The sequence below is a fragment of the Cricetulus griseus genome, chromosome 3, assembly GCF_003668045.3.
Source record: "Cricetulus griseus strain 17A/GY chromosome 3, alternate assembly CriGri-PICRH-1.0, whole genome shotgun sequence".
In the NCBI taxonomy this organism is placed as follows: domain Eukaryota; kingdom Metazoa; phylum Chordata; class Mammalia; order Rodentia; family Cricetidae; genus Cricetulus; species Cricetulus griseus.
This window is the reverse complement of record NC_048596.1, coordinates 73436149-73453451: the sequence shown is the minus strand read 5'-3', so window position 1 is coordinate 73453451 and position 17303 is coordinate 73436149. Positions and strand designations below refer to the sequence as shown.

Here is a 17303-nt window from a genome sequence, read left to right as displayed (position 1 = left end):
AGGACAACTTGCAGAAGTTTTCGTCCTGCATCATGTAGATCTCTGGAGTGGAATTACGAGTCTCTGGATTGGTGCTCGCTTGAGTGCAGGTGCCAACTAAATCCCAGAAGAGGGAGTAAGATTTGAAGCTAGAGTTATAGGCATTTGTAGGCTGCCTGATGTGGGTGCTGTGAACACAACTTCAGTCCTCTGCAAGAGGGTAAGTGCTAGGAATGGTGGCAACAAGCCTTTAATTTCAGCACTTGGGAGGGCAGAGGCAGCAGCAAGTACCTGGGTACACAGCAAGTTCCAGACCAGCCAATGATAAAATGAGACCTAGTCTCATCAAACAACAACAGAAAAACGAGCAGCAAGCGTGCTAACTGCAGAGCAATTTCTCCAACCCTATGTCATTTTTTTTCCTCCGTGTGTACACATTTCCCATAATATTTTTACTGATTATTTGGAAATTTCACACTTCCCATTCCTCCCAGGTCTACCCTCCCAACCTTGTGCCCTCCCCACAAAAAGAAAAAGAAAAACAAAAAAAAACCATCAAGTCCAATTTGTATTGCCTATATATTCATTGGAACATGGTCAAACTTCCAGTGGCCAGCCCTTAAAGCTAATTGACTCTTAGCCCACCACCTCCAGAAGCCAACTATTAAGAGCCACACTCCAGCATCCCTATCAGAAGTCATGTTTTAAGACCTGTCACAATGGTGGCACACTTTAATACCAGCACTTGGGAGGCAGAGGCAGGTGGATCTGAGTTCAGGCCAGCCTGGACTACATAATGAGTACCAGGACAGCCAGGGCTACACAGAGCCTTTTTAAAAAATCTTGAGAAAAAAAAAAATGTGTCTAGAAGGTAAAGAAACAAATTAGAAGCCTGAAGATCCAGAGACAAGACTACAGATTTGATTACATACAAGGAATAAAAGAGAGGGAGTAAAACCAAATGTTATAATATCCAGTGGTTTGGGGAACCCACCCCAAAGCTGTTTTAATCTGAGGAGTTGCTTTATCTGGGAAGGCAAGAAGGGTCATTAGGGGCAGACAATCACTACCACTGCTTTCTCTGAGTTAACCCTCTTCTCAGGAGGCAAGCCTCTTAGGCTACATACCACATAAATCATTCAACACCATCTAGCTGGAGAGGAAGAACAGGATTAGCCAGGTGGTGGGTGACCTTTACTGGTACCAAGGGACCAAAGAGGAAAGGAAGCTTCTATACTCCTCAGAGACTTGTGGGCAGAGCACTGCTTCTCTATAGGACTTGAGATATATAGTCTATCTAGCTACCCAAGAAAAATCTAGACATTGTTGCCTTTAATCATTTTATTGAGAGAGAAGACACCAGTAGACTACCTTTTGGAGAATCTTGGGCCTCATACCCATGACTTAGTAAGACCAGACTAGAGCAAGTCCATCTCTGCTGTTCAGAACCATGTTTCTAGGTGGAAGCCTGGTTTTTCAACTCAGAGGTAGGGTCTACAGCCTCCACAGCCTGATTTTCAGAGATGGTCCCATGGGGCAAGTCTGTGTACTTGCGGGCGGAACCTCGGGAGAGATGAACTGGGTAACGTTGTCGGTTGGTGTCCATTTTGGAGAGTACTGCTTGAGGTAAGTCCACATGACAACGGGCTGCTAATGCTACCAGGTAGATGAGGACGTCACTAAGCTCCTCTTGAAGAGCTGCTCTTTCCTTTGGTGGCCAGGCTTGAGGACTAGACTCTGCATCAGACTTCCATTGACTGGAAAGAGAACAGGACAGACACACAAGCTTGGTATTTCAGTGGGCCCCCCTTCAGTCTATCAATTATCACACTTGAAGCTCAGAATATCCCTCCAAGGACAATCTAGCTGCCTGGGCTCTGGATGGAGCCAGGTGTGGAAGAGACTTAGCAGGCAACAGCCAGACCCCTGTGATCCCACCCAAGCCAAGGACTGACCAAGACAACACTGTTAAGACACTTGGAGGTTCAGGTCTCCTTTTCTCTAGCCCTACCTAGCTGCTGCCATTCCAAACCAAACCCCAGACTTACATCAGTACAGAAGTTGAATTCATCTTCCTGTTAACTTACCTTCACCCACTAATTTCCTGCCCAAAGCTACTACCACCTTTTCTGTTTGAAGTCACTCTTCTTTCTTGAACACCGTCTGCCACAACCCTAGATTTTCCCGTTCTTGATACTTAGGTCTCTTAGAAGTTACCATCTCAGAAACTTACTTTTTCATCTCTCCTCCCTTCTACTCCCAAGGCAGGGTCTTAGGTAGCTGAGGATGAACACCTGATCATTTGGCCTCTTCCTCTCAAGTGCTGGGATTTCACCTCACACCACCACATCTGACTTTTCCCCCCATCTTAACCCTTATCACAGTTCCAGATCATTTAAAATTAGCTCATGTATTATCAGTCACCTTCCACTAGGACCAGAGACAGCCCCATCTTCTGGATCCAGATGACCGAACACACAGCTGATGCTAATTCATATGTTTAAAAAAAGGCGTGGCCTGGGGCTGGAGAAATGGCTCAGTGGTTAAAAGCACTGGCTGCCCTTCCAGATGATGGTCCTGAGTTCAATTCCCAGCAACCACACAGTGGCTCACTGACCTCTTCTGGCCTGCAGGCATACATGCAGGCAGAACACTGTATAAATAAACTTTTGCTGGGTGGTGCTGGCGCATACCTTTAGTCCCAGAACTGGTGGAGGTGGGGGCAGAGGCAGGCAGATCTCTCGGAGTTCGAGGCCAGCTTGGTCTACAGAGTGAGTTCCAGGACAGCCAAAGCTATAGAGAAACCCTGTTTCGACCAAAAAAAAAAAAAAAGGGAACAGCCCTCCTCCCACCTCTCCCCCCCCCCAACATCTTATGTGCCCTCTTCATCTCCACAGTGGTGCCCAGATTTAGGTCTACACCATTCTGCTCACTAGTCTACTCTACTCCATTGTCTGGGACGTCCAATCTGCCCTGCCGGCACAGAGATCTCTCTGAGACTCGGATTAGATCAGGCCTTCTGTTTGAACTCCATCACCTTCTAGCTCCAACCTTACCTGCCTGGGTTTGCCTCCCAACCTTGACTTCCAGCATCCCATTCTTCTACAAAATACCTGTAACGGGCCAGACACTTGGGCACACCAGAAAACAAAAACATACAAAATCCCTCAAATTGAATTGGGTTCTCCCAGAATTTAACTCGTCCTTTCTTGCCTCACTACTTTTTTTAAAGTATTTATTTATTGTATGTTTTGTGTGCACAATCTATGTGCAGGAGCCTCCAAGGCCAGAAGAGAGTGTCAGATCTCCTGAATCTGAAGTTATGGGCATTATGGCCTACAATGGGGGTTCTGGGAACTGAACTCAGCCCTTCCGCAGGAGTAGGAAGTGCTCTTAAGCACTGAGAAATCTCAGCGGCCCCCTCACTACCTTTGTAAGTGGAAGTTCCCTGCCTGGCAGGCCACTGGGCAGGTCATATTTTGAAATTCCTTATTTTCAGCTCCACACAGAGGTAAAATGCTGGTGACAACTGTCCTTCTTGAACCTAGATCTGCCTCACTGTTTCTGTACTTTCTCTCCCCTGAAACTAGGCTCCCTACAGGGCTGGGACCCATCTGTTATCTCTATATCCCCAGCAGCAGCACATAATACAGCAGTAAGGAAAATAAAACACCCACCACAGTGTTTGAGGCTCAAATACATGCTTCCCTCCCCAAACCACCCGAACCACAGCCTCTTCCAGGAAGCCTGCCATCTACTCACAAGAGTTCTGCCAGCTCGCCCACTTCTCCCACCAAGGCTAGGAGCAGGTTCCGAGGCTGGTGGAACTGCTCCCAGTCCCGCTCGGCAGCAAACTCTGCATGGAGGCGTCGACTGGAAAGAAAGAAAAAAAAGAAAGAAAGGGGTGGAGGTTCAAGTCACAGGGTTAGAGAGTAAGGGACAAGATGCAGGGCCCGGATCAGGTCATACACAAGTGGGGCAAAGATAGAAATCCCATAGTCTATATCTAGGATGACATTAAGTTACTACCTCTTAACAAGGCTTGCTCTTATCAGCTAGAAATGAACGCGCCCCTGTATAGATTTTAACCTCAAGCTAAATTTTGCAACACTCTATTACTCCCCCCGCCCCGACACTCGGCTACTTCTGCCGATCCTCTACTTCAACTCCCCTGTCTTCACAGGCTTAAATCCAGCTCATCACCGGATGCGGTTTTGAGACAACGTCCCCTTCTTTGATACTCTGCAAGAAATAACATCTCTCTACACTTCAGCCTCCCCGGTTTTCCTACCACCCCCCACTCCTGGGCAGCAGAGACACTATCAGACTTCCGTTATCTTCCCAAAGTTGGTTGGTACTAACATGCCCGGGGGCGTCACCCATTTCCCCCGGCTTCAGGTGCGCATCCTGCAGAGGAGATTTTAGTTAGGCCCGCCAGAGGCCCGCCGGGAGGACCCGACGGACACGAGCATGTTGTTGTTCTTGTGGCCCACGTGCCCACGTGGAGGGGACCTCCCCACCACCACAAAAGGGTCAATCTCTCCACCAGAGGCTGGACAAGGGCTTGCTTACATGTCCTCAAGCGTAGGCTCCCGGCTGAAGCTGAATCGGCCGCCGGCAGCAGCAGCGTCTTCTTGCCCCGCATCACCGCGGGAACCGCCGCCAGCTTGGGACATCCCGCCCACCTGTCCCAGCCGCGCGGGAGCGTGCAAACCCCGCGCCACACTCGGAGTCGCCGCCAGGGTCCCGACCAATCACAGCGTCTTGGTGCGTTCCCGGGGCGGAGCCGGAGGACGACCCACTCATATAGGTGGATTTTGCTGCGGTCCACCCCTTGTCCGGCCTGGACCAATCTGAGGGAGCTTCGAGTGTGTTTTCTCCGCCTGTCCCCTCGAGTTCTTCCTCCCGGGAGAAACTTCTTAAAGGGAAAGGCACCAGTTCAATCTGGGAAAAAGACTAAATCAGAAAGCCTAATGCGACGTTGTTTGCTTAATGGGCGCCAGATGGCACCAGAGTGAAATGGCAGGCGCGGAGGAGGCGTGTCCGCGGCAGGCAAAACCCTACAGTTGAAGGACCCAGCGCATGCACTGTCGCTTGGTTGGGGGACACTGCTTAAGGCTCCACAGCAGCCTTCCCACAATTTGAATGAGGTTGACGAGAAATAGTGCAGACTGCTAGACACAGGAGGACCCGGGCAGTGTGTCCCATTTCAGCGTCCTGCCCCAGCGGATTCCAATGATTGTAAGCAATTAGCCCATCCTTGTCCTACAGGGAGAGGAAGGCATTCCTCCTCTTTACCTGCAGCGTAGAACACAGGACACTGAAATTTGTGGCAGGTAGCTAGGGTCTGGCCTCCTCTTACCTTCCCAGCTCCGTGGGTCACTATCACAGCCTTACACAATACACAAGAGGACACCAGACTCGCTTACATTAGTGAGTTTATGAAGGCTTTTCAAAGACTTATTTTTATTTGTTTTGTGTGTGTGTGATTTGGCTGCATGCATGTCTGTGAACCACTTGGGTTAGCAGGGGTGTGGTGACTGTAACAAAGCCCCAGACCTTAGTAGGCCCCAGACCATAGCACGACTGACTCCACGGTGGAACTACCATTCAGGCTGTAAAACTCAGCATATAGACAGCACCACCTGACAAAATTAAAACAATGACCTAATCCATCAAATCTATAATTCTGGGAAAGTCTAAAGTCTAAATCTTGCTTTTTGACTTTGTAGTTCGGCTTCTGGCTAACCGCTCTTGTTAACTGAGTATGTCAACACAGGATATGTGTTTTTGTGTTTAAAAGCTCACCCTGAGAAAGACTGGGAGCTACACTGGGATCCTGAACACCCAGTGTAGTCACTTGATGGCTAATAAAGACTTTCTATTGGCTTAAACCCATGCCTGAGCAGTCCTTTCTGGTAAATACCCCAGAACAGTGACTCACACTTGGAATCTCACAATTGCGGGAAGCATGTGAGTTTGAGCCTGGGTTAGATAGTGAGATTTTGTCTTAAAATTTTTTGTTTTAAAAGCCCAGGATGCTTCCACCTCTACACAATATTTAGTTGAGTGGCATAGCCAAAACACTTGTTTTTAAAAATTGCAGAAAAGGCCAGGTGTTGGTGGCACATGTCTTTTAATCCCAGTACTCGGGAGGCAGAGGCAGGTGGATCCCTGTGAGTTCAAGGCCAGCTTGGTCTACAGATCGAGTTCAAGGATAGGCTCCAAAACAATACAGAGAAACCCTGTCTCGAAAAACAAACAAACAGCAACAACAGAAAAACCAAATTGCAGAGTTTACCTTTACCATTCTGGTTCTGGAAGGTAATAAAGACCTTTGTTAGTCAAGCTATTTTTAGTTGAGTTTTCTATTTTTTTTCTTTTTAGAAATATTTATTTAGTGTGTATAGGTGTTTTGCCTGGTCCCCAGGAAGGACAGAAGAGGATGTCTGATCCCCCTGGGACTAGAGTACTAGAGTAACAGTGAACTGCCATGTGGGTACTGGGGATCAAATCCATGGCCTTGGAAGAGAAGCCAGTACTTTTTTTTTTTTTTCTCCTGTATTTTGAGGCAGGGTTTCTCTGTGTAACAGTCTTATCTATCCTGGAACTTGCTCTGTAGACCACACTGGCCTCAAACTCACAGAGATTCACCTGCTTCTGCCTCTAGAGTGCTGGGATTAAAGGCGTGCACCACCACTGCCTGGCTACTGCCAGTACTCTTAATATTTGAGCAATCTCTCCAGCCTTCTACTTTTTTCTTAGAAAGTGACATTCAAGCTGAGCAACAGATCAAGGACAATGGAGCACTAGCTAGAAGGAACCGCCAATTCATAAAGATGAAAACATAACATATTCTCAGATGAAAAGAACTTCAGGGGCCAGAGGATGTAGCCGGTGGTAACTTGTGTATTTAGCATTCATAATAGGCTGTTCTCACTTCCAAAGTATGCAGGAGCTAATGAGAACACAATCAAGTGTGAAGTATGTGATCTCAGTACTTGGGAGGCAGAGGCAGGTGGATCTCTGAGTTTGAGGCCAGCCTGGTTTACATATGAATTCCAGGGTCAGCCAGGCCTACATAGTGAGACATGTTTCAAAATTAGAACAAAAACAAAACTGCAGCTCTTCTCTGGAGCCTACTTGGAGAGCCCCTCGAAGAGACATTGTGCGTGTGCCTCAGGTTTGGAAGAGCAACAGATGAAAGCTTCCAGAGGGGAGCTCAGGGGGTCTTTGGAGGTTGGTGAGGAGACTCTGTGGTCACTTCTGCACTCTCCCCAGGAGACCCTGCTTGTGGGCAGTGGGCATCTGGAGGTCAGAGGACAACTTTGTGGTGTTGGTTCTTGCTACTGTGGGTCCCAGGGATTAAACTTGGTTTGATAGGCTTGTGTGGCAAGGGCCTTTCCATGATGAGCCACTGTGTAAAGCATCTGGCAGAAACATCCAAGGTCTTTTGTCCACAGTAGCATCCTCTGAAGAGAAGGTCAGTCCTTAAGGCAGGGAATGGATATGAGTGTTCACATGGCCCCACTAGCTGTTCTCTTATTCCCAGCCCTTCCCTCCTCACCCCATGTCCAGTCAGTTTTCTCCAATCTCCTTAGACATACGTTGGCACTCCAACCTGCCTGCTTTAATCAGGGCCTCAATGTATTTGGTGTTGTCTTTCAGTTCACACTTGTCAATAGCCCTTTATAGACCTAACCTCCCAAGAAACCGGATCTTTTCAAACCAAGGCCGACTCTCTAGCACAAGCCAATAAATATTTTACAGGATGTAGGGTTTGGGTAAGGCAAGTATGTACATGCCTGCATTCTCTAGGACTTGGGTCAGGCAAGCATTTACATGTCTGCATTCTCTAGGGCTTGGGCCAGGCAAGCATGTACATTGCCTGTATTCTCTCTGCTGTTCTCAAAAGAGCTTGTCTACCTTCCCCAGTGTGGCTCTTTGGGAAACTGGAATGGAGGAGGTGATGGCTGCTTGAGAACAAAGTGGTGGAGACTTATGGCTAGGCAGGTTATATAACAGCAGAAAGACTTGTCCTGATCGATGAGATAGAGACAATAGGGTATGATGGGACACTAGGAGCTGAGTGCTTGGGAACCCACTGCCAGTGCCTTTGGGATCTTTGCTAATCTTAGCCTGAGTTTCCCTATTCAGATAACAGAGATCTGGCCTCCGTGGCCTTCATATGTATGATGGATAGAATAGGACAATATGTATCCATGGCTACATCCTTAGCGCCCACTACAGTATTACCCTTGTTACATTTTTTCTAGAGGACCAAAGATGGAGACTTTGGAAATCTCTAGCTTAGCCCTTTCAGGCCACAGGGACTTCAACACTCCTAGAGGACTGCAGTTCTAGCCCTGTCCCCCTTCACACAAGCTGAAATCCAGTCAGAAGGTCCCACGCCTTCCCTGCCTGCCTTTATAAGTTCCTCCATCTAGATGCCTCCCCGCTTCTCCACATACCCAAACCCAACCCGCCCCTCCCGCACAGCCCTGCTTCAAAGCCTCCACTCTCAAAGGCTCTTGGTAAACTTGGAGCAGGGTAATGTTGCTAGATCTCACTGAGACATCTTTCCCCACATAGCCTAGATCTGACACATCCTAGGCTCACTTTGCTGGAGGCACACAAGCCCTTTATCCAGGAGCTGGTGTCCTTTGGACCCTACATTTCATTCTGACATATCTTGTCTGTTGTGGAAGTCGGAGAGGTCTTCCTTGCAGGACACCATGCAACTTGTCTCTTCTTCCACCCATCATTCCTCATGCAGGGGAACAAGTTCAGGAGGAAATCAGAAGGCTTTAGATTCTGGTTGGGAAGGAGATGGAAGGGTGGCAGTTACTGCTCCATCCAGGGCCAGGAATGGCTCTGCTCTGTAGCTACCCCTTTCATTGCTACACCTTGGAGAAGAGACTGATGTTTCCAGTGGGCTCTGGAGATGAACAAGTGAGACCTTGTGAGTGACGTGTGTCCCATCCACGCTACCATTGCTTCTCTGAAACCATGTTTTCAGGCAAGCTTCTATCTGCCATGATAACTTAACTACAGGGGTGTTCCATCATGCTTAACTTGGCTACATCTAAGTTACACCTATGAGACTGAGGCCCAAAGAGGCTAGGAGACTGGTTGAGGCTGAGGTAAAGCAGTACGAATGCTGCCACTCTGGCTGGGAGGAGAGGAGGGAGCAAACCTGTCTCCAGGCTGTCTAGCATTTTCTCTGTTCTGTCCTTTCTCCTGTAAGCCCCATCCTCTGCTCTCCCTGTACCCTTCTTCCTTCTCCTCTGTCACCTGCTTGCTTAAAAAAATGTTTATGAGGGGCTGGAGAGATGGCTCAGTGGTTGAGAGCAACTCTTCCAAAGGTCCTGAGTTCAATTCCCAGCAACCATATGGTGACTCACAACCATCTGTAATGAGATCTGGCGCCCTCTTCAGGCCTGCAGGGATATATGCAGTACAGAACACTGTACATAATACATAAATAAATCTTTAAAAAATGTTTATGAGTGTTTGCCTGCATGTCTGTGCACCACATGTGAGCCTGGTGCCCACAGAGCCAGAAAAAAAAGTGGAAAATCCCTTGGAAATGGAGTTATAGACAGTTATAAGCTACCATGTGGGTGCTGGGAATTGAACCCAGGACCTCTGGAAGAGCAGCCAGTGCTCCTAACCACTGACCCATCTCTCCAACCTCCCTTGCTTACTCTTAGATTCTCATTTCCATCCATGACACTGTTATCACATTTAGTCAGCCTGTCCCCAAGGTGGGCTTGGGTGCTTCCTTACTGTCAGCCTTTAGCTCTGAATGGATTAAGTTGAGGACCCACACAAAGGACGCCTCCAACCACTTCTCTTTCCTTTGCTACTGTCAAATGCCATTTAGAAAATGAACCAATAAAGAAAGCCTTTAAGGGGCTGGAGAGATGGCTCAGTAGTTAAGCACTGTTGCTTTTGCAGAGGACCCAGCTGGGTTCTCAGCATCTAATGGTGGCTCACATCCATTGGTAACTCCAGTTCCAAGGGATCTGACACTCTCTTCTGACATTCATGGGCAGCAGGCACACAGGTGGTGTACATACATACGTGCAGGCAAAACACTCATACACATAAAACATAGTAAGTCAGGAGAGAGGAAATCCCTTTGAGTGGGAAAACAGGTCCAAGACTCAAATATCTTCTCCAAAGACTTGTTTTGTAAAGAAGTGGTATCAGCTTCCCCTGCTAGGAGGGACCAGACATAAGAGCTAGGAAAATGAGAAAAAGGGTGTCAGGTCCTCTCTCCCTCCCTTCCCCCATTTCCTCCTCCTTTCCCTTCCTCCCCCCACCCCTGAACACTAAGCAGGCATAAATCATTCTGAAGTGTGAGCACCCCTGTCTCTTGAAGCTTATATACTTGGGAGCAAGTTTGAGTTTTAATTTTTTTATTTTTTATTTACTATCTGTGTGTGTATGATGTGTAGGTCAGAGGTCAACTTCTCAGAGTGTGTTCTCTCCTCCCTCCATGGTTACAGAGCTTGAACTCAGGTTATTGGATTAGGTGCTTTTACCTGCCAAGTCATGGCACTAGAACAAGTTTACTTAAACAGAACTGGCCGGGCTTGGCGCACGCCTTTAATCCCAGCACTCAGGAGGCAGAGGCAGGCAGATCTCTGTGAGTTCGAGACCAGCCTGGTCTACAAGAGCTAGTTCCAGAACAGCCTCCAAAGCCATAGAGAACCCTGTCTTGAACCCCACCCCCCCAAAAAACCAACAACAACAAAAACCACCACCACCACCACCAAAAAGTAACAGAACTGGGGACTAAACCTAGGGCTTCATGCATGGGAGGCTCCATGCTCTACCCACTAAGCCCCAGCCCTAACCCTACCTCCTTCAGAGAATAATTTTAAAGTAAATTAGTGTATTTTAAAAAGAACTATAGGTTAACATAAGAGCAATGAAGCAATTATGTAGGATGTGTGGGATATGGCTGAGTGGTCCCAGAACTTGCCTAGTGGGCCCAACACCGTGAGTCGGGCCCACAGCCCTTCCATAGCTGGTGTCTGCTGGAAAGTCAGAGGATTCTTTTTTTTTTTTTTTTTGGTTTTTGGAGACAGGGTTTCTCTGTGTAGCTTTGGAGCCTATCCTGGCACTTGCTCTGGAGACCAGGCTGGCCTCGAAGTCACAGAGATCCACCTGCCTCTGCCTCCCGAGTGCTGGGATTAAAGGTGTGCGCTACCAACGACCGGCCAGAGGGTTCTTTGTGAGATATATTTTTTACTTTTTTTTTTTAAAAGTTATTTACTAGTGTTCTGATGATCATGAGCCATCATGTGGTTGCTGGGAATTGAACTCAGGACCTCTGGAAGACCAGCTAGTGCTTTTAACCACTCAGCCATTTCTCCAACCCCTTCTTTTTGACTTTTAAATTTAAATTATTTTTTAAGATTTTGGGATTGTGGTACTGGGGGATGGAACCTAAGGCTCGGCCTCATGCTTGCAGTTTTCTACTACTGAGCCAAATTCTCAGGCCTTCTGAAGGGGTTTGAGCTGGGACTGACTGAACATGTACCAGCCAGTTAAGAATCTAAAGTGAGGTCCTACTGGGAGTAAGGAAAAGAAAAGGAAGAGGTTCCAGGCGGATGGTCCTGGATGTCTCACACCCATGGAAAAGCTAATGGGTTTAAGAGTAGTGAGCGATAGAGTACCTTAGGAGAAGCTGGAGACCTGCAGTGGAGTTCACACCAGCAGCATTTGGTGAAGAGTTCTGGAAGAGCCTGGACAACAGCTGGGCAGTGGTGGTACATGTCTTTAATCCCAGCACTCAGGAGCCAGAGGCAGGCAGATCTCTGTGAGTTCCAGGACAGCTAGGGTTGTTACACAGAGAAACCCTATTTTGGAAAACAAAAAAGTCTGGAGAACAGATAATGAATTTTTGTTGCTGTTAAATGACATTTCATCAACTGTGGTATTGATTCGTGATAACTATAGCATGATTAACTTTTTTGACTGGGTTTTTCTCTTTTTGTTTCCATTTGTTAACTTTCTATATGGTTATCATTGATTCTTTATATATTGTCCATTATTTTTCTCATATATATTCCACACAATTTCATGTGCCAAGACTCCTTATATTGTATTATATGTCCAAGGCTCTGTTCCATCTGGGTGGGCTGGGTCCTCAGGTTGGCTGCTGGACTCACCTCTCTCCAGCTCGAGGTCAGCATCCAATGCTTGTTTTCTTTTCTCTTTGTTCTCTGGGAACACAATGCCAGTAGTTCTGCTTGTGTGTGGTTCTGAGAATTAAACACAAGGCCTAACACACACACACACACACACACACACACACACACACACACACACGAGGTGAGCACTCCACCACTGAAACGCATGCTTAGCTTTCTGGTAGTTTCCTGAGAAAGACTGCATGAGATGAAACCATTTTGATATTTTTCATGTCTCAAAATATCTTTGTTTTGAGACAGGGTCTCACTTTGTAGCTCTGGCTGGCCTTGAACTCAGCATCTTTACCTCTGGCAAATTGAAGTTTCATAACATTAGTATGTCTTAGAAGTCACTAACTAGAGTTAGGCACAGTGGCTCATACTTGTAAATTCCAGGATAGTCTTGGCTATAAAATCAGACCCCTACCTCAAAACAAGCGGTGATCCAGGGCGGTGGTGGCACAGGCCTTTAATTCCACCACTCTGGACACAGAGGCAGGCAGAGCTTTGAGTTTGAGGCTAGGCTAGTCTACAGAGTTTCAGGGCAGGCTCCAAAGCTACAGAGAAACCCTGTTTTGAAAAAGAAAAAAAAAAAAAAAGAAAAAATCAAATCAAATCAAACCAAACCAAACCAAACCAAACAGCAACAATAAAGAATGAGGGGACAGAGAGATGGCTCACTGGCTGCTCATGCAGGAGTCCAGGTTCCACCCCAGCACCCACAGCCATCCCAACTCCAGTTCCAGGGGAATCAAAGCCCCTTTCTGACCTCTGGGGGGCACTGCACATGTGTGATGTACACATACATGCAGGCAAACACTCATATACATAAAAATAAAATAAAGAAAAAACTAAAAGAATGAGCAGGGTTTGGTGGTACATACATTTTATCCTGGCATATGGGAGGCAGAGGCAGGCAGATCTAAGCTCTAACTAAGCAAGTTCTAGGCCAAGCCGGGCTACATAGCAAGACTTTGTCTAAAACACCAAAAGACATGAGGTAGCTAGGGAGTGTAGCTCAGTGATAAAGGGAAGCAATTTAGCAGAGAAAGAACAAAGTTGCATTCTCAGCAAACAGGAAGACAAGGTATCAAAAACATTTGGGTCAGCACTTGGGAGGCCAAAGCAGGATGATCTAGACAAGCGGGGGTGGGGCAGGTGGATCTCTGTGAGTGGATCTCTGTGACCAGTCTGGTCTATATGAACGAGTGCCAAGACAGGCTCCAAAGCTACAGAGAAACCCTGTCTCAAAAAAACAAAACAAAAAAAAGAGTCTCATGTTTTCATTTAAACATGTTTTCTGGACATGGTCACTTTCTCCAGGGTATTGTTAACTGTCAAGCTTCTGGATAGTACCTGGGTCCTCTTATGCTTAAAATAGTTTAAGCTTCCTGGCCAAGGTCATTTTTTCTGGTGGTATAAACTAGGACTTTGCCCAAGTCACACCTTTGTGACACTAAATTACACCTCAATTCCCTGGCCAGTGTTTTAAAACATTTTGTTTGTTTTGTTTTTCGAGACAGAGTTTCTCTGTGTAGCTTTGGAGCCTATCCTGGAACTCACTCTGTAGGCGAGGCTGACCTAGAATTCACAGAGATCTACCTGTCTCTGCCTCCTGAGTGCTGGGATTAAAGGCATGTGCCACCAATGCCTGGCAAAACTTTTCTCTTTCTTTTATCACCATCCAACCCCCACCCCCCACTATTCACACACACAAAGTACTAGGCACTGAACCAAAGCTCTGTGCATGCTAGGCACCCTCCCACAAATCCTGTCAAGTTTTCTTTTGTAGGGGGATGTTGAAACAGGGTTTCATGTAGCTGTAGCTCAGGCTAGCCTTGAACTTACTATACAAGGGAAGATGACCTTAACCTCTGCTTCTACCTCCCAAGTGCTGGTGACACCATCGGGCTTATTTGGACCTAGTGACTGAACCCAGGGCTTCAAGTATGCTAGGCAAGCCACACCACCAACCCTCTGCTGGGATTTTAATTACTATGTAGTTTTCAGTCAGGCTCCTTGTCTACTGCTGTGCCTGGTGTTCCTGTCTTTTTTTCCTCCCAGAGATAAAAGGCAGCCACCTACCTCAAAATGTGTGTGTGTGTGTGTGTGTGTGTGCTGCATGTGTAAAGATATTAATTGCTGTGTATAGCTTTTAGCTAAGGTCTCTTCTCATGCCAACTCCTTGCCTCCACCTTCCTGAATCCTCCCAGAACTATTTCCTGTGAGTACCCCCCACTTTCAGACTGACTCTTTGGTTGTGCTAAGCCAGTTTTACTGCCCTCTCAACTCCTTCCAAGCTTTTAAAAAGCTGCCCACTCCACCCCTCCCTCCTATTTTCTGCCTGCTTTAGGGTTTACATTCATTCCCAGTTCTCTTCTGTCATGGAAAGGGGACAGTGCAAACCCAAATACCCTGGCTCAGCGGCAGGGACAACATCTACTTTGTTTCGCAGGTTTTAAATGTTACATTAAGGGATCAGAAGATTCAGAATTCCAGCTTGGCAGCACACACCTCCATTACACGAGACCCTGCCTGAAACAAAACAAAAAACTGACCCACAAAACCAAACATTAGCCACAAGAGTTTTCCAACGAAGTCCCTTTTATTTATTTAGATGTAAGAAATTTTCTCTATTAACTAAATCTCCGGAAATTTTCAGTATAAGATTTAGTAATTAATGACCACCAGCACCTGGCTCTGAGGTTTGTTCAGTCTCTGCCAATCCTTAGTGGAGTTAGAGGAAGAGACGTCATTAACAGAGACCAAGTTGGGGGCTTCAGTCTTCCTTTCCTAGTTGGACAAGTTGCTCAATTCTTGTCCAGAATAGGAAAAGAGGTGGTTTGTCAGAAAAATTAATAGCGAATTTGACAATGAATCAGTAAGAGTTCTAACAATTTAGACATCAATATATTGGTCCAAACTCTAATTTCATGTTGCAGTTTACTTTTTCCATATGTAATCTTAATAATCATACTCCCTGTGCACAAATGAATCAACTCAGTGCAAAGAAAAAATCCCTCAACCTGGATAGTCTCATCTTGCTTTGGGAAAAGGCTTCCTGCTCCTCACTCAACAGATGAACACCAATCCCCCCAAAGTTACTTCTCGACCTGGACGTACATACAGGTAGCTTTTGAGGGAACTAGCAAGGGCACCTGGAGGCACTACGCAGGGAGCCTTTGCAAAGGTCTTAAAATCAACCCTGGCCAACGATCTGTGAGCGTGTGGAATGGCTCTGAGTTCTCAACAACTTCTTCTATTCCATTTCATAAACTAGGCTCAGAGGCTGCATTGGAATTATCAGGAGGGAGAGCAGTCGCAGCAGCAGAAGCAGCAGCGGCAGCAGTGGCTCCCCGAGGTAGAACTTCAATAACGCGAGGCTTGTCAATGATTCGGGCTGTCCGGTTTCCCTTCTCCACAATGCCAACAATCCACGCTTGGTGACCCTCTCCATACTTCGAAGATTTGATCTCTGAACAAAAGCGGGCCGCCTGTTCTCTTGGCAGACAAATCAGTAATCCCCCAGAGGTTTCAGCGGATGTTCCTTGGAGGAGGCCAAAGCGCCCACTGGCTTTGCTGATGGCAGCCATCTTGGCAATGATTGGCAGATTATGAATGACAAAGGACACTTCATTTTTTTGTTGTTTGGCCAGGTTCTGAGAGTGTCCTAAAATGCCAAAGCCTGTGATATCCGTGGCTGCGTGGGCATTAAATGTGTGCATCAGGCCAGCTGCAGTTCTGTTTAGAGTGGCCATATTGAACATAGCTTCCTGATAGGCCAACTCTACCTCTTCTCTGGAAACCACCATCTTGATTTTATTCCATTTCTCCGGATTATCCAGCCACTGGTGGGCATTGGCCGCAACCTGGGTTCCTAAGGGTTTGGTTAACACCAGCACATCTCCTACCACCGCGCTATCGGGCATTATGAATTCGTTTTGCTGACACACCACAGTGGCAACCCCACCGATGATAATCCAAGGGTTGACCACTGTCTGTCCACCTGTCACCGCCGTGCCTCCCTCCTCGGCAGCATCGCGAAAACCTTTGATCATGAGCGGTGTTACCTTCTCTCGCTCCTTTTCACTCATGCTCTGGCTGACACTGAGTAGCATCAACATGTTGTCACACTCAGTGATGCCCATGGCGTAGAGGTCACTGAGCACATTGGCACAGGCTATGCGCCCCATCATGTAGGGATCTTCCACTAAGGGGTAGAAAAAGTCGGTGGTCTGCACCAGCGACAGGCCGCCGTGCCTCAGGGGAATGACGCAGGAGTCCATCCCAATGCTCAGCGAGGGCAGGGCTGAGCTGGAGGCCGGCCTAGTGGCCAGGCCCCCTTCCTGCGCCGTCTCTTCCTGACCCCCGACCAGACCCGAGGCGAGCGGGGGCTGCAGCGCGGGCCGCGTCAGTCCCTCCAGGAGTTTGAGCAGAGTCTCCTGGGGGACCTTGCAGCCTCAGCCCTTCATGCCGGAGAAGCTCGTCAGCCGCCAGCTCGGGCTGAAGCCCAGGGTCTGGGGCTCGAACGGCCGGTAGTTGGAGAAGCTCCGGCCTGCGGGGCCAAAGGAGCCCTCGGCCGCCACCAGCGCCGCCATGGCCTCTCCGCTGGCCCCCGCCGCCGCTTCCGCCATCGCGCCGCCCGTGGGGGAGGCCGAGCGAACCGCAAGGCCTTGGTACCTGCAGGCGAGCCCTCTTGCCACAGCAGGCAAAGGTTACCCGAGGAGATGTTACACCGCACGTGTTGAACCGGAGGACGCAAGCCACGCTGCCGGTCCGAGCGCCGCGCGGCCTCTATTTATACTCGGCGTGATTGACAGCCACACCACCCAATGACGACTCCGGTACCGAGAGGCGGGCTTCCTTTACTCGGGAAGGTATATTACAAATTAACCGTCTGCTTGCACAACCGGTCCCCGCGAGGTCGTCACGTGAACCTTTTGTAACTGGCCTGGAACGAGCTTCTCCATGTACACCAGGGTGGCCTCGAACTCGCGTCTAACCCTCTGGCTCAGTTTCCCAAGCGCTAGTATGACAGGGAGGCGCAAAGGAGCCGGGCTCCCCTTCAATGTGTGAACCTGGTCTTGGAAGTGGCTGCTGCTTTCACTTCACCCAAGG

General features: G+C 47.9%; 2 protein-coding genes across 2 annotated transcripts; both read right to left on the bottom strand.

Moving 5' to 3' along the window:
* Window positions 1-1305: 1305 nt before the first annotated feature.
* On the bottom strand, window positions 1306-4731 carry Dctpp1 (dCTP pyrophosphatase 1). Its single transcript, XM_027404569.2, has 3 exons — window positions 4552-4731; window positions 3742-3852; window positions 1306-1736 (listed from the first exon to the last, which is right to left on the bottom strand). Exons 1-3 carry the CDS (start codon window positions 4653-4655, stop codon window positions 1436-1438), a joined length of 516 nt encoding a protein of 171 aa, XP_027260370.1. The 5' UTR covers window positions 4656-4731; the 3' UTR covers window positions 1306-1435.
* Window positions 4732-14771: 10040 nt separating this feature from the next.
* On the bottom strand, window positions 14772-16958 carry Sephs2 (selenophosphate synthetase 2). The gene has a single exon (NM_001256868.1). The coding sequence runs from the start codon at window positions 16817-16819 to the stop codon at window positions 15455-15457; it is 1365 nt and encodes a 454-aa protein (NP_001243797.1). The 5' UTR covers window positions 16820-16958; the 3' UTR covers window positions 14772-15454.
* Window positions 16959-17303: the final 345 nt, after the last annotated feature.

Bases quoted from the DNA above. Each gene is read 5' to 3' on its own strand.
- Dctpp1 (XM_027404569.2), bottom strand. From the start codon at position 4,655: ATGTCCCAAGCTGGCGGCGGTTCCCGCGGTGATGCGGGGCAAGAAGAC. The intron at 3,853-4,551 runs GTAAGCAAGCCC...CTTTCTTTCCAG, and splicing joins GAGCCTACGCTTGAGGACAT to TCGACGCCTCCATGCAGAGT. The intron at 1,737-3,741 runs GTGAGTAGATGG...TTCTCTTTCCAG, and splicing joins GGCGAGCTGGCAGAACTCTT to TCAATGGAAGTCTGATGCAG.